Source organism: Chinchilla lanigera, unplaced genomic scaffold, assembly GCF_000276665.1.
Source record: "Chinchilla lanigera isolate Chin_1 unplaced genomic scaffold, ChiLan1.0 scaffold00123, whole genome shotgun sequence".
In the NCBI taxonomy this organism is placed as follows: domain Eukaryota; kingdom Metazoa; phylum Chordata; class Mammalia; order Rodentia; family Chinchillidae; genus Chinchilla; species Chinchilla lanigera.
Window position 1 is genome coordinate 815,394 of NW_004955524.1, and position 14,912 is coordinate 830,305.

General features: G+C 62.5%; 2 protein-coding genes across 2 annotated transcripts in view; one reads left to right on the forward strand and one right to left on the reverse strand.

The window, feature by feature from the left end:
• Positions 1 to 6,527, reverse strand: part of Slc27a1 (solute carrier family 27 (fatty acid transporter), member 1) — a gene marked incomplete in the record, with an annotated part of 18,128 nt that extends 11,601 nt beyond the window's left edge. Inside the window, 1 exon segment of the mRNA XM_013507238.1 lies at positions 6,279 to 6,527. Coding sequence (XP_013362692.1) covers positions 6,279 to 6,445 — 167 coding nt within the window.
• A 3,897-nt stretch (positions 6,528 to 10,424) lies between these two features.
• On the forward strand, positions 10,425 to 11,774 carry Nxnl1 (nucleoredoxin-like 1). Its single transcript, XM_005409529.2, has 2 exons — positions 10,425 to 11,320; positions 11,459 to 11,774. The coding sequence occupies exons 1-2, from the start codon at positions 10,995 to 10,997 to the stop codon at positions 11,772 to 11,774; spliced, it is 642 nt and encodes a 213-aa protein (XP_005409586.1). The 5' UTR covers positions 10,425 to 10,994.
• Positions 11,775 to 14,912: the final 3,138 nt, after the last annotated feature.

The following is a 14,912-nucleotide window of genomic DNA, read 5'->3' on the forward strand; positions in this document are numbered from 1 at the left end:
ATCCTCCTGCCTCAGCCTCCCGAGTGCTGGGATTACAGGCGTGCGCCACCGTGCCTAGCTTTTTATTTTGAAATAAACTGTCTAGAGAAATTGCCCAGGCTGGCCTTGAACCTACCATCTGCCTGCCTCAGCCTCTTGAGTAGCTGGGATTCCATGCACAGAGCAGGGTGTCTGGCTCCATATTTTTTTTTAAATTTAAAATGTTCTTAAAAGCTTGGTATGGCAGTGTGTTCCTGTAATCCCAGCACTGTGGGAGGCTGAGGCAGGAGTATCACAAGTACGAACCCAGCTTGGGTACTTTAGGGACTTAGTGAGACTCTGTCTCAAAAAAGTGGGGTGCTGGGCTGCAGCTCATTGCAGAGGCCCTGGGTTTGAGCCCCGGGACTGCCAAGAAGGGAGGGAGGGAGGGAGGGAGGGGAATAGGAAGAAGGAAAGGAGGCTGCTTAGTAGCTGACATGCATGTGGCCACTCAGTTACCCAAGTGGCCTCAGAGCGTGGCCGCCCTGGTTCCCCAGCACCGCACCAGGGAAGGGAAGAGGGGTGGCAGCCAGGTGGGAGGGGCGGGCAGGGCCTGCAGACCCGACTGAGGGCCTCAACTGTGACACCAGCGTCTGCTGTCTTGGAACACCAGCTGTGGGGTCCCTGGTTGGGGCCGTGCCCCTAAACGGTGACAGCAAAGCCCTTTATGAGGATAAGAGGTGGCTGCAGATGTTTGGGGGACAGGGCCTGGGGTGCCCCACGTTGCCCAAAATGCTTTGTGAGCGTGCAAAGGGGAGTCGGGTGTGGTGGCACACACCTGGCATGGGAGGTGCTAGGGAGGCTGAGGCGGGAGGCTGCAAGTTCAAGCCCAGCCTGAACAACTTAGTGGCTTCGCAAGACCCTGCCTCAAAATAAAAAATAAAAAAGGGCCGGGGCTGCAGCTCACTGTGTGGGTCCAGGTTGCAGTCAGGACCAGAGGGAGACCAGCGGCTGTGCACCAGGAGGCGGCCGCCACCCCGAACCTGTGGTGTCCTCTCCCTCCGGCCCAGGGGCAGAAGCAAGGGCTTCCCCGGCGCACACCTACAGTCCCAGCTACTCAGGAGGCTGAGGCAGGACAGTCACAGTGAGTTCAAGCCCAGCCTGGACTACATAGTGAGACCCTGCCTCAAAAACCAAAAAAAGAAAATGAAAAATAGCCTCTACTTGTGAAGGAAGATACTGCCACCCTAGAGCTCTGCACCCAGGCAAGCACAAGGAAGGGCATAAAGTCATGTGCAGACAGGGCAAAGCGCAGAAGACTGACCTCCAAAGCTGCCGAACACGCACTCCAGCAAATGGGGGGAAACGAAAGAAGGGGTCAGGAGGGCTGCAGGAAGGGGCGGCCACCGAGAGAACGAAGCTAAGCAGCAGAGAAGGCCAGAAGCCAGCCGGGCCAGGACGCGGGAGGAGAGGGACCGGCCGGAAGGTGGGGCTCCAGGGTTGGGGTCGGACAGGCCTGTGCAGACAGTGGCTGTGCAGTCTCCGGAGAAGTGAAAATAAACACAGAAAACTGACACACACCAAGGCACTCCACAGCCCCAGGGGAATGCCGGGCTGCCCAGGAAGGGCACGCAGTGGGCGCGTACTCCTGGCTCGTCTGCAGAACGGTTACCACCCGGGTCTGCCCTCACCATCCGCGACTCCCGCCTGCCCAGGGTGCCCACTCGGCACACCGAAGCGCTCCACAACCTCACCAACCCCACTCAGGTGCGGCTGTGGGCCTCATTTTTTGGGACATGTGAAAGAAAACTTTGAGTTGCTGTAGAGGCCAGTCAGAACAGCTGTGTTAAGCGGGGTGCGGTGGCACACACCTGTGATCCCAGCACTCGGGAGGCTGAGGCAGGAGGATCGTTGTGAGTTCGAGACCAGCTTGGGCTACAAAGTGAGCTCAAGGCCAGCCTGAACTGCATAGTGAGACCCTGTCTCAAAAAGACAAAAATAAATAAATAACAAATAAATAAAAACTACATTTTTAAAATAGTAAGTGAAAGTGTACAACATGAAAAGTTGGCTGTTTGCAGCCACCTGTGGCCGGAGCCTGCCAGCCTGGGACAAGGACATTATCTTCCTTGGGGCTGCACAGGCAGGCTCTGGGCCCGGACTCCCCTGGACTGAGCTGTAGGGCGAGCCCCGGGGCGTCGCTAGCCCCTCAGCCAGCAACACGGGCCCAGGGCGGTCCTCGCCATCCCCTCAGAGCTGGTGCGGCTCCGCACATGTGGCCCGGCTTCCAGCCCCGGCACTGCCACAGAGAGACGAGCTCGCCCTGCACATCTGTGCAGCACCTGCCGGATGCCGCCAGTCTCCACTCGTCAGAGGGCCGGTGGAGCCCTCCTCCAGGTCACGCAGCGCCCGGGGACAGCACGACCCAGCCCAGAGGCGCCGCGTCCACAGCACCCTGTGCTCACCGCGCGGCTCGCAGCAAGTGCCCTGATGCAGGCAGTGCTCGCGCTCGGTGCCGGCCGCCCAGGCGGCGCACACGGCCAGCTCAGCAGAGGCGAGGCCGTGCTCCGGCAGCCAGGGCTCCGGCCTCCAGCACATCCAAGCCTGCTGCACGCCTGGCCCTGTTCCGTGGGTGTCCTGAGCGTGAGGAAGCTCCACGGGGTACAAAGCAAGTGGCCCCTGAGGAGGCCACAGCAAGGGCAGTGGCCACAGAAAGCAGCCCCTACTGCAAGGCTTTCATCAGGACCACAGCCAGGAACAGGAAGTGAACCCCACTGAACCCACAAGAGGGGCTGTCCCCTGCTGCCCCGGCCCCGGCCAGCAGCCCGCCCGCGGGCACTGGATTCCGGAGCTGGGTCCCGGCCGCCGGCCCGGGCGCCACCCTGGGCAGCAGCCCAGGCCACCCCTTCCCTGTGCACAAAGAGCCCACTGTCCGCGGCCCTCTGGCCTCCTCTGGTCCGCTCCTTTCATCCTGTGTCCCGGGACTCAGCAGGCGGAAGTCAACAAGGGCGAACGGGGTCGGGTTTCAGCAGCAGCAGAGGGAGGGCACAGCCCCGCTGTGGTGCTGCAGGCCAGCTGGCCGGGAATCCCAGGAGTGGAGAGGCTGAGGCAGGAGGACTGCAAGTTCCAGTCACTTGGCAGGACCCTGTCTCAAAATCAGCGTGGGTTCCATCCCCTGTAGTGCAGGCAGATGCACACACATGCGCGCGCGCGCGCGCGCACACACACACACACACACACACACACGAAGTAAATTCAACACCTGCAGCGGCTAAGAGAGCCCAGGGCCTCCCCAGGTGTGTGTTCCCATGCAAATGACCTCCTCCATGCCTCAGTTTATCACCTGCAAAATGGGATTAGTAGGCATCCCTTCTGTTTTTCTTTTTGCAGCCTCACACATGCTGGGTAAGAGTTCACCCTTGGGCTATATCCACAGCTGTGCTTTTGTTTTTGTTTTTCTTTTTGAGACACGCTCTCATTGAATTGCTCAGGCTGACTTCACATCTGCAATCCTCCTGCCTCAGCCTCCCCAGGAGCTGGGATGAGAGGTGTACACCACCACACCCAGCTAATGGCCCCTCTTTCCAGGGCTGTGAGTAAGGCCTAGTAAGGAGAGGCCTGTGGGAACTACATTAGTTACCATAGCAACTGCAGCCAAGCCTGGAGCCAATCTTCTTATTACCTAAGTTCACAAGGACCACTCACTCATAGCTTGCTTTCTTCCCTTCTCTTCTTTCCTCTTTGTTTCTCTCTGCTGTCTGTCCCTCTGTCTGTCTCCCCACACCACCAACCCATGCCCCTCCACCCCGTGCTGGGGATTAAACCCACGGCCTTGTGCAGGGTAGGCAAGCACTCTCCATTGAGTTATACCACCAGCCCTTTTGTTTTATTTTTTAAATTCTGAGATCCATTCTCCCTAAGTTGCCCAGGCTGGGCTCAAACTTGCAATCCTCCTGCTTCAGCCTCCTGAGTAGCTGGGAAGCCAGGTGTGCGCCCCAGTGCCCAGCCACCCATCCCTTTCTTGTATTGTACGCACTGGAACCGTGGGAGGGGATCGCCCAGGGTATCAAGTACAGGGGACAGGCACCCTGGGCCATTGCCCAGGCTCACCCACAGGCGAGCGCATCAAGCTACGTGGGGGACGCCAAGGGGGCCGGGCTGCACTGAGCACACAGGGGCGGGCATGTCCCCAGGGGCCGTGGGCCGAGCAGGGGTGCAGCGAGCGGGGTCAGGGTAGGCACAGGGCGTAGGCAAGGTACAAACATGTCCCACAGATCTGCTGCCAACCCACAGTGGCACCAAGGAGGACATGACCTCTCTCTGTGCCCCAGGGTGCTAGGCAAGAGCCAGGCGAGGTGGGGCACACCTGTAATCCCAGCACTCGGGAGGCTGAGGCAGGAGAATGGCCGTGAGTTTGAGGCCAGCCTGGACTACATAATGAGTTCAAGATCAGCCTGAACTGCCTAGTGAGACCCTGTTTTTTTAAAAAAAGGAAAACCAGAAAAAATAAAAAGATACAAAGCAAGAGAGCAGACACACCACTAACATAAACGACCAATGCCGTCAGCAGCTAGAAGGCATGCTCTGGGCCATGCTGTCTGCCCTGCCCCTCATCCGCGTGGCCTGACAAATCACACAGCACGATGTGCCTCGGCTTGCTGTCTCAGGGTGAGGGAAGAGGTGCACGCATCAGGGGTGCTGGGGGGGCTCCTCGAGGCCACACCTGCAAAAGCCCGGCACAGCAGGAGGACAGGCAGGCTGCTCACAGGAGTGGCTGTTCTGTCACAGGGTGACAGGCACACAGGGGGCCACAGAGACAGTCTGGGGAGGGCTCTCAGGGGAAGAGCAGAGGGACCACAGGTGCAAAGGTCCCGGGGCTGGAACCAGGCTGTGCGCAGAAAGAGAGACGGGGGAGCAGCTGGGGACGTGGGCAGGAGCGCCGGGGGACATGCTTGGGAGTTCGGGCTGGATGCTAAGGACCCGAGGAGCCACGGGGGTGCGGAGCTGGAGATGCGACAGAGATTCCCCGAAAGGAGTCGCAGGTCACCACCAGCAGAGGGGCCAAATGTCCCGGCACAGGGAGCCGCACAGCAGGCAGCCTGGGGACCAGCTGGCCCTGTGGCCCAGGAGTGGCCGGTGGGCACCAGCAGGCTGGGAGGGCCTTGGGCGCCAGCTGCAAACCAGGCTTCCTGCAGAGCAGCCGCTGCTCTAGCGGGGCTTCCTGCCGCTGGGACACTGCGCCCCCAGGGCCGCTTGAAGGCCCGTCTGTGGTCCCCGGGCTCCAAGGCAGGGACTTCACGGGGAAGGGCAGGGAGCACCGCAGGGGCAGTGCCGTCCCCGAGGCTGTGCCTGCAGGACCTGCGCACACCCAGCAGCCAACGCACGACTCTGCTGGCCCTCCTGAGCCCAGAGACGCTGCCGCATCAGGGGATGGCCACAGGCCCTGAGCGGCGTAAAGTTCCACACATCGGACAGACCAGGGTGGGGGCAGCGAGGCACTGCGGTGCCCGGAAGAGGGACAGTTTACAAAGCCCAGGGGCAGTCAGCACACATGGCCCCACCAGCTCCTCACTCCCTCTGCAGCTCTCTGAGCCTCAGTCTCTCCATCCTTAAAATGGGTACAGCGCCTGCACCTCCCTGCAAACACCAGCCCTGCACACACAGTTACCACTGCCCTGCCTGGGGCTGCCCCCACAGTCACCCCAGGAACCCCAGGAAGGCCTGCTCCTGCCCAGTAGGGTCCCCAGCAGCTCCCTGACCAAGTCACAGAGACCCGAGTCCTCCACGACTCCCTACATACAGGCGACACCAGATCCCTCCAGGGAAGCCAGGCTCCGGAGATCCCCTAAGTCCTGGATCACACAGGGGCCCCCCACAACCCCCCGGCCACCCCCAAAGCTCCACACAGATTCCAGGCTCTCAAACGCACCCTAGGCGTGCAGGAACCTGTAAGGCTCTCCGGGAAGCACCGCGCCTTTACACACCTCCGAGGGTCCCGCAGCACCCCAATCCTAAGGCGACCCCTAGACGCTGCCGTTCCCCGGGGACCACTGCCACACCGGGAGCCCCAGGGAGCTTCCTGGGACGTCATCAGCTGCCCGAGGCCCCGGGGTTTCCACCTGGGTACCCCAAAGTCTCCAGAGCAGCCCCCAAAGCCCGGACCACCTGCAACCTACAGGGACCCCCAATCTGTCACCTACACCCCCAGCCCCAGCCCGCCCCCGCTTCTGGCCCCGGCCTCGCCCCGCCCCGGCCCCTCACCCCCGACCCTCGGGACCCCGGGGTGACCGCCCTCCGCCGTCGACCCGCGCGACACTCACAAGAGGTCCCGCCTAGCCGTCAGGCAGACGATGCGCAGGAAGCGCCAGCCGCCGCCGCCCACGTAGACGCCGAACGCCGCTGCCGCGCTCCAGGTCCACGGCAGGCCCAGCAACCAGAGCAGCGCCAGCGAGGCCACCGAGGCCGGACCCGCGCCCGGGAACCGCATCCTGCGGGGACGCGAGCTCTGGGACCCGAGGGCCGCAGCCAGCCCGGCCAGATTCCGCCCCGCCCGGGTTATGCGCCCGCCCCTGCCCCGCCCGGCCCCGCCCCGCCCTACCTGGCCACGCCCCGCAACTCCGCGAGGCTCCGCCCCCTGCCCTAACCTAAGCGAGTCTACTAGGAACAAGGACACGCCCCAGGCCCGGGATTGGCCTTATTCTGGGTAGACTCCGCCCCCATCAGGAGCCCCGCCTCCAAGCTATCATTCTAACAGGAACCGCCCCCAGGTCTATTTGCATACGTCAGTCCTTGCTAGGCCCGGCCCCAAGCCTCGACCTTGGGAGCAAAGCTCCAGCCCCCAGTTTAGCTCTGCAAGCCCAGGTTCCATCTGGTTCCCAGCCACATCACCGAGCCGTACTCAGTCACTCGTCCAGACCTGTGCCCTGCCCCGACTCAGGCCCTGTCCTCTGTCCCCTGACCCGCCTCCATGCCCGCACAGCCTCCGTCGGCCGCCGACTTCCCGCTGTCCCTGGGCCCCGCCCCCAGGCAGCCCCGCCCCCTCGGGGCTGAGCCGGGCCCCGCCCCTACCTGCGAGCCCCGCCCCCGCCGCGGAGGATCCGGAGTCCGCGCCCGGCCGCCACCCTAGGAGGAGCGCGGCGCACCGGCCTCGCAGCCTAAGCCCCGCCCAAGCCGCGCCTCCTACCTGTCCCGCTTCTCGCACCTTTTCCCGCGGAGCGAAGCCGGCCCTCTTCCGGAGCCCGCGACCACAGAGAGCCCCGCTCTGGGCCAGAGAGCCCTCGACCAACGAGATGCGGGGCTAGAACGGCCGGCAAGGATGGCCGCCGTCTCCAGGGTAACCAGGCCTCAGCCGAGCCCTGGCGCGTGCGGGGAGCACGTGGGTCCCCTGGGGGCGTGGTCCTGGGGCCAGGCCAGCGAGCAAGGCCGCAGCCCGCACTCGCGCCCTCCGGGACTGGACCCTTCCCAGCCTGTCCTGAAGCCAAGCCCCCGAGCCTCTCGGTCTTCAACACCCACTAGGGGCCTGGGACCTAAACTCACACCCTAGGGCCCCCCGCAGGTGCTGGATGCGCCCCGGCCGGCCTCCATCCGCAGCCCCAAGCAGCCAGTCAGCGAGCCTCACCCCGAGGAGCAGGGCCCCGTCCTCCAGCACCCACAGGGGACCGGGCGAGGCCGCAGCTCGCCCCAGAGCCCTCCCGGCCAGGACTCAGGACTGACCTGAGCGCTTGCAGCCCCTGGGCGTGGACGCGCGGGCAGGAAGCTGCGCGGGCAGGAGGCCGAGGCAGGGAAGGGACCTCAAACCCAGCCCGAGCTGTGGGTACCCTCAGCGCTCTGTCCCCGGCGGTGCCCAGGCTGCCTGGCGCCCTCCCAGCCCCTCTGCCCCGCCTGCTCCTCCAGCTCTGCCCGCTTGCTTGGTCGACCTTCTCTGCGCCCTCCTTGGGAGGCGGCCAGGGCCAGCTTCCAGTGCCACCGGAGGACAGGGCTGGGCGGCTCTCCCTGCCCCAGCTGCCATTGGTCCCCACCGCGGCGGGGCTGGGGGGGCGAGGACGCGCATGGGGACAGGCCCAGAGCCAGCCTGGCCCGCGCTGTCTTCTCGGGCTAGGGACAGACGGGACAGGACAGCTGCGTCCCTGCCCTGTGGCACTGCTGCGGTCAGCCACCTGTCAGTAAAACTGAGGACAGAGCTGGGTGTGGTGGCCGGCCAGGCCTGTGAACCCGGCACTCCAGGAGACTGAGGCAGGAGAATGGCGAGTTCGTGACTTAGCAAGATCCTTTCTTAAGATGACAGAAAGAAGAAGGTGCTGGGGTGAAGGTCCTGGGCTCAGTCCTCAGTACAGAAAGCGGAGGAGAGGCTGACCGAGGACTGGCCCAGCAGCCTGAGCCTTCGGAGGCCCACTCATTCACAAGCGCGGGCTCTGCACCCCTGCCTCCCTGCCCTGCCTCTGCCCCGGCTCTCCCCAGCCCCTCCCTTCCCTTCTCCCCGCTGCTCTCCTCCGCCCCTTTGCCCAAGTCCCTCCTTTACCCCACTTTCTCCTACCAGCTGTACTGAGACCCAGCCAGCACCTAATCTGTTTCTCCCCCAGCTCCCCATTCTCCACCCCACAATCAAAAGGCTTTAAAGCACAGCTTTTTTTTTCCCCGTCTTATTTGGGGGAGGTTGTTTCTTGAGACAGGGTTTCACTAAGTAGCTCAGGCTGGCCTCGAACTTATGGTGAGCCTCTTGCCTCAGGCTCCCCAGTGCTGGGATCCTGGGCTTGTGTGTATTTCAAGAAAGATACACAACTCCCAGTTCCAGTTCCAGGGCCTGGAGGTACCTCAGGCGTAGCGCTGTTGCCGAGCGAGCCTCAGACCGTGGGTTCAACCCCCAGGCTGTGGGCCCTGTGTGTACCTTGGTGAGCACAGGGGCTGGGGCCCAGAGGTACAGTGGAGCATAGCGGGTGCACCTCATAGTCCCAGCCGCTTGGGAGGCTGAGGCAGGAGGAGCACAAGTTACAGACCAGCCTACGCAACATAGTGAGATCCCATCTCAAAGTTAAAAACAGAAAGAATTCCCCACTGGTAAGCATCCCCACAGACCTCAAACAAAGGACCGAAGCCCTGCTCCTTAACCGAAGATCTGAGGCTGCAAGGTCACCTGACCGCTGATCACCAGGCTTCCGGTTTCCCGGTGACCCCAGCAGCAGAGCTGGAATAAACTCCAAGGCAGCACGGATTTCGCACCGCGAACCTGCGCGCTGCGGGGCAGGGGCTCGAGTCTCTCCACCAGAGTGGCGTGCCGGCAGCACTGGATACATGGGTGTCCCGGGTCACTGTGACAGAGCGGCTACAGCCCAGGCACTGAGACAGCGGGGACCACTTCTCTGCATGCCGACGTCATCGTGCCACCGAGAAGCCTCCTCGGAGGCCGGGCCAGGCCCTGGTGCCCTCCCAGTGGAGGTGACCCCTGGCCAGCTTGGCTGTGGCCAAGACCCTCCTGTCTCTGCTCAAGCTCGCAAGGCCATCTCCTCTTCCATCTCTTCTGTCTGTCTCAGTCTCCCTGTCTCTGTCCTTGCGATTAGACAAGGGCTCTGCGGTGAGCTACATCTCCAAACCTCTGTTCATCCATTTCTTTGTTTTTTGACACAGGGTCTTGCCAAGTTTCCCCTGGCTGCACTTGAATGTGCAATCCTCCTGCCTCAGCCTCCCCAGTGCTGGGAATACAGATGTACACCACCACCCTCGGCCCTTCGGTCTCTTACTAAGGACACTTGTCACTGGGTTTATGACCCACCCCGATAATCCCGGGGGGCCTGATCTGGAGAGCCTTAACTAAAGGACCCCTGCAAAGACCCCTTTTCCCAAACCAGGTCCCATCCACAGGTTCTGGGGGTCAGGCCACGAACTCTTTTGGGAAGCCGCTGCTCACCCCACCAAGGCAGCAGAAAGGGTTAGCGTTGTCCTTATCTCCCTGAGAGGGGCCAGTTCTGCCCCGACGGGCCCTGGCAACGACCCCATTCTGCGGCCCTCTGGGGCTCACGCGGCTGCTGCTGCCGCCACCCAGTGGCCGGAGGGGGGGCGCAGTGAAGCGCCCTGTTACAGCGCGGCCTGCAGAGAAACGGGCGGCCCCGCGGGAACCACGGTCAGGCAGAGCCGAGGTCCACACACTCAGCTCTGCCACGGGGACAAATGTTCCTCACCACCGGGCGTGGCCGCCGCAGCCGGCCCCTCCCAGGCTCGGGGCTTCCGGACGCCCTGGATAAAAGCGGCCGCCCGGCAGGGTCCTGGAGAAGGAGACCCACGGGCTCCGCTGCTCCCCAAAGAGGGCTCTTCCCGCGCAAGATTACATTTGGCCCCGGGGTCTGCGGGCTGAGGATCGAACGAGAAAAAAAATCTGGCCAAGAGTGGTGCTGGATGCCTGTCCTCCCAGCACTCTGGGACGCTGAGGCAGGAGGATGGCAAATTTGAGCCCAGCCTGGGCAACTTAGCAAGACCCTGTCTCAGGGTCAAAATAAAGGGCTGGGGAGGGGGCTCAGCGGGAAGGCCCTGGGCTCATGCCCCGTAAAGGGGGACTCTGCGCCGCCCGCGTTCCCATGCTCCCGTGTCCCTAGTCCTAGACAACAGTGTAAGCACTCCTCCGGCAGCGTTCGCAGCGCGCCAGGTTCCAGGTGGCCTACAGACGAGGTAAATGCGAGGCAGGACGCGCTTAGGGTCCTTGCAAATCCTGCCCCAGTTTAACGAAGGGATATAAGCCTCCCTTATTTGGGGACCCACGGAGTCCTGGAACCCACGTCCCTGGATACAGAGGGATGACTGTACTTCGCCCAGTAACTCTGTGTTCTTTTTGCGGGCAGAGGGACCTCGCTGTGTAGCCCACGCTGGCCTGGAACTCGCAGCGATCCTCCTGCCTCAGCCTCCTGAGTGCTGGGGCCACCACGCGAGGGCGCTCCTGTGGCCCCCGTGACCCACCAGCAGCCTCCCCTCCCCCAGGCCTCCCGGGCCGGGATCCAGGTCAGGGCCGGGATTAGCAGTCCTGAGCCGGCTTCCCGGCGGGCGGCCGCGCCATGGCGTCGCTGTTCTGGGGCCGCGTCCTGGTCCGAAACAACAGCGAGCAGGACTTGCTGGAGACCGAGGCGGAGCACGGCCGCCGGCTGGAGAACCGACTGCTGCTGCTGTTCTTCGGCGCTCAGGGCTGCGCGCGGTGCCAGGCCTTCGCGCCCACGCTGCGCGACTTCTTCGTGCGCCTCACGGACGAGTTCCACGTGGTGCGCGCCGCGCAGCTGGCCCTGGTGTACGTGTCGCAGGACGCCACGGCGGAGCAGCAGGCCCTGTTCCTCAGGGACATGCCCGAGCGCTGGCTGTTCCTGCCCTTCGAGGACGACCTGCGGAGGTGAGGCCCCGCGGCGGGGAGGCCGAGGCAGGAGGAGCCCAGGCTGGAGCCCAGCCCTGCGCGCAGACGAGGGCTGGGCGCAGCTGCGCCGAGGCCCCCGGGGCGCAGTCGCGCGTCACTGTCCCGCCCGGCCCGCAGGGACCTGGGCCGCCTCTTCTCCGTGCGGCGCCTGCCGGCCGTGGTGGTGCTCAAGCCCGACGGGGGCGTGCTCACGCGCGACGCGGCCGACGAGATCCAGCGCCTGGGCCCCGCCTGCTTCGCCAACTGGCAGGAGGCGGCCGAGGTCCTGGACCGCAGCTTCCTGCCGCCCGAGGACTTGGACGAGCCGCCGCGACGCAGCCTGACCGAGCCTCTGCGCCGCTGCAAGTACCGCGTAGAAGCGGAGCCCGGGAGGGGGCGGGGCCCGCGGGGCGGGGCCGGGCCGGAGGAGGGCGGCGCCGGGGCGCTGTTCTGAACTGTCACTGGACGGCTGGAGGGGCGGGGCCCCTGGGGCAGGGGCGGGGCTTGGAGGAAGGCGGGGCAGGGGCTGTTGGGACCCCCGCCTCAGGATGCCGTCCAGGAGGCGGGGCCGGGGCCGGGGCCGGGTCGGAGGTGGGCGGGGCCGAGTGCTGTTGTGAACTGTCACTGGACGGCTGGTGGGGCGGGGCCCTGGGGCAGGGACAGGGCTAGGAGGAAGGCGGGGCGGGGGCTGTTGGGACCCCCCTCAAGATGCTGGCCAGGGGGCGGGGCCCACAGAGCAGGGGCGGGGCCTGGGAGCTGTTGCCACCCCTCACTGGATGACCAGGAGGGCTGGGGCCTGTGGAGAGGGTGGAGGCGGGACCTGGGCGCTGTTGTGACCTCCCACTGGACAACCGGTGGGTGTCTGACAGAGGGCGGGGCCGAGGAAGGGGCGGGGCCGGGCCCTGAGCCCGCCCACAGACCCCGCGGGAGGAGGCGGGCGCTCACCAGGTTGCAAAGGGCGTGGGGCGAGGGACTGGACAGGCATCTCGATTCCGGATGACCTCCAGGCCCGAGCGCCCCTCGAGACTGAGGCTCCGGACGGCACTCAGCTTTGGTGCCTCAGTGACGTGGCGTGTGTGACAGCGGCCCTGCGTGCTCCCTGTCTAATGCCATGTTGCCTCTGAACACAGCCCTCAGGGGCCACGTTTCTATGCGTCCTTCGGGAGCCAATCAGCGCAGGTGAGCGGGAGCCATATTGAGATTGCCCGCCTGCACGCGGACCTGCACCCTGTCCCGCCCGGGCCTGGCCCTGGCCAAGCCTCAACCCTGCCCATGACCGTTCATGGCCACGCCCCCTTCCACATACTCCCCACCCTTGGCCGTGAGGAGGAAAGTGAGAAAGGCCGCTGTGAAGCAGTGTTTGGTGGCGCACGCCTGTCATCCCTTCGCTCTGGCAGGCTGAGGCAGGAGAACTGTACCTCTGAGCCCAGCCTGGGTAACTTAGGCACTTAGGAAGACCTCATCTCAAAATAAGAAGTGAAAATGAAAAATGGAGCTGGTGATGTAGCTCGGGGCAAATCCAAAGTTCAACACCTACAACAAGGTAAAACAGGCTGGGGATGTCGCTCACTGGCATAAGTGCCTGCCTGGCAAGCGCAAGGTCGTGAGTTCAATCCCTGGTACTGCAAACAAAGTAAAACAACAACCTGCTTCCTGTGGCTCAACAACAAAAGAGACAGTCCCATGCTAAAGTGGACCAAGGACTTGAACAGACCTTTCTCCAGGGATGTACAAACAGCCAACAAAAGCACAGGAAAAGATGTACAACGTCATCAGTTACTAGGGAAATGCAAATCAAAACCACAAGGAGATATCCACAGCTGCTGGATGGCTGGGATCAGCAGTCATATACAGTGGAATATTACTCACCTGTGAAAACGAATGGAACACTGACCTAGATGACAGCATGGATGAATCTTGGAAACAGGCTGAGTGACGAGCGCAGGCACAAAGGCCGCACGGTGTGTGACCCTACCCTATAAGATGACCAGGACAGGCGAATCTACAGGGACGAAACGTGGTTTCTACCTAGCAGCTGGAAGGAGCTGGGGCTGGGGGGGGGAACGTTAAGGGGGCAGGGTCTCCTTTTGGGGTGATGAAAGTATTCTGATATTACACAGAGGTAATGGTGTCACACTCTCAGTGTACTGAATCTGGGGAATACTGCAAATTTCACCTCAATTTTTTGTTCTTGTAGGTTTTCTGAGACAGGGTCTCACTGTGTAATGCAGGCTGGTCTTCAGCCTACTATGTAGCCCAAGCTGGCCTCGAACTCACAGCAAACCTCTTGCCTGAGCCTCCCAAGTGCGGGGATTACAGGCGTGCGCCAACACACCTGGCCTCACCTCAATTTTTTAAGGTTAAAAGTAACATTTTAAGGGCCGGGGATGGGGATACAGCTCAGTGGCACAGTGCCTGCCTGTCAAGTGCAAGGTCCTGAGTTTGAGTCCCGGTACCAAAAAAACGTAAAGTAATATCTTATAAAGCACCATGGGAACGTGGTGTGTAGGTTGGGGAGGGCTCAGATGGGCATAATGGGGGAGAAGTCGAATCCTCAAAGCCTTGAAGGGGGTAGACAGAGAGGACATCCACTAGTTCAGTGTCCTCGGGTTGACTGAAATAATAAAAACATGACTATTCACAGTTTTGTCAAATATCTTTTTTACCCCTATACTGAGGATTAAACCCAGGACCTTCACACTGAGCAGTGTCCCCAGCCCTTTTCTGTCTTTTTGAGACAGGGTCTCTTTTAAGTGGCTAAATTGTTCAGGCTGAACTGGAATTTTCGACCCTCCCTCTTGCCTCGACCTCCCAGAGTGCTGAAATGACAGGCATGTGCCACCATGCCTGGCTTCAAATATTTTCCTCAAATATATTTATTAAGAAAATAAACTGAAGCCGGGCGTGGTGGCTCACGCCTGTAATCCCAGCACTCGGGAGAATGAAGCAAGAAGGATCGTTGCAAGTTCGAGGCCAGCCTGGGCTACAAAGTTAGCTCAAGGCCAGCCTGAACAGCATAGCGAGACCCTGTCTCAAAACAGACCAAAGAAGGAAGAAAATAAAGTCAATGCTTAGGATAGCTGGAAGGTCCCCTTTTCTTTTTTATTTGTGTGTGTGTGTGTGTGTGTGTGTGTGTGTGTGTCTTTCTGAGACAAGGTCTTGCTATGCAGTTCAGGCTGGCCGTGAGCTCACTTTGTAGTCCAGGCTGGCAGCGATCCTCCTGCCTCAGCCTCTCTAGCGCTGGGATCACAGGCGTGGCCACCGCGCCCATCAAGGTCCCCTTTAGAGAGCTCCTGGATCCCTCGACACAGCTTCTCTGTAAGACCTTGCACCTGTCTGGCTTCAGTCTGGCCCCGCCCTGTAAAGACCACGCCCTAGAGGCCACGCCCACGCGCCGCTCCTCCCTACATTGGTCCCTGCCCCGCCTACCGTCCATACCCGCCCCACCCAGGCCGCGCCCATTGGAGGGCAGGCCTTGCCACGGTCCCGCCTCCAGGGACACGCCCACCTGGGACACGCCCTCCCGGGACACGCCCACCGGGAACGGGCCCCGCGCCGTCCCGCCATGGCGCGCTCGTTCGGCGGCCGCGTG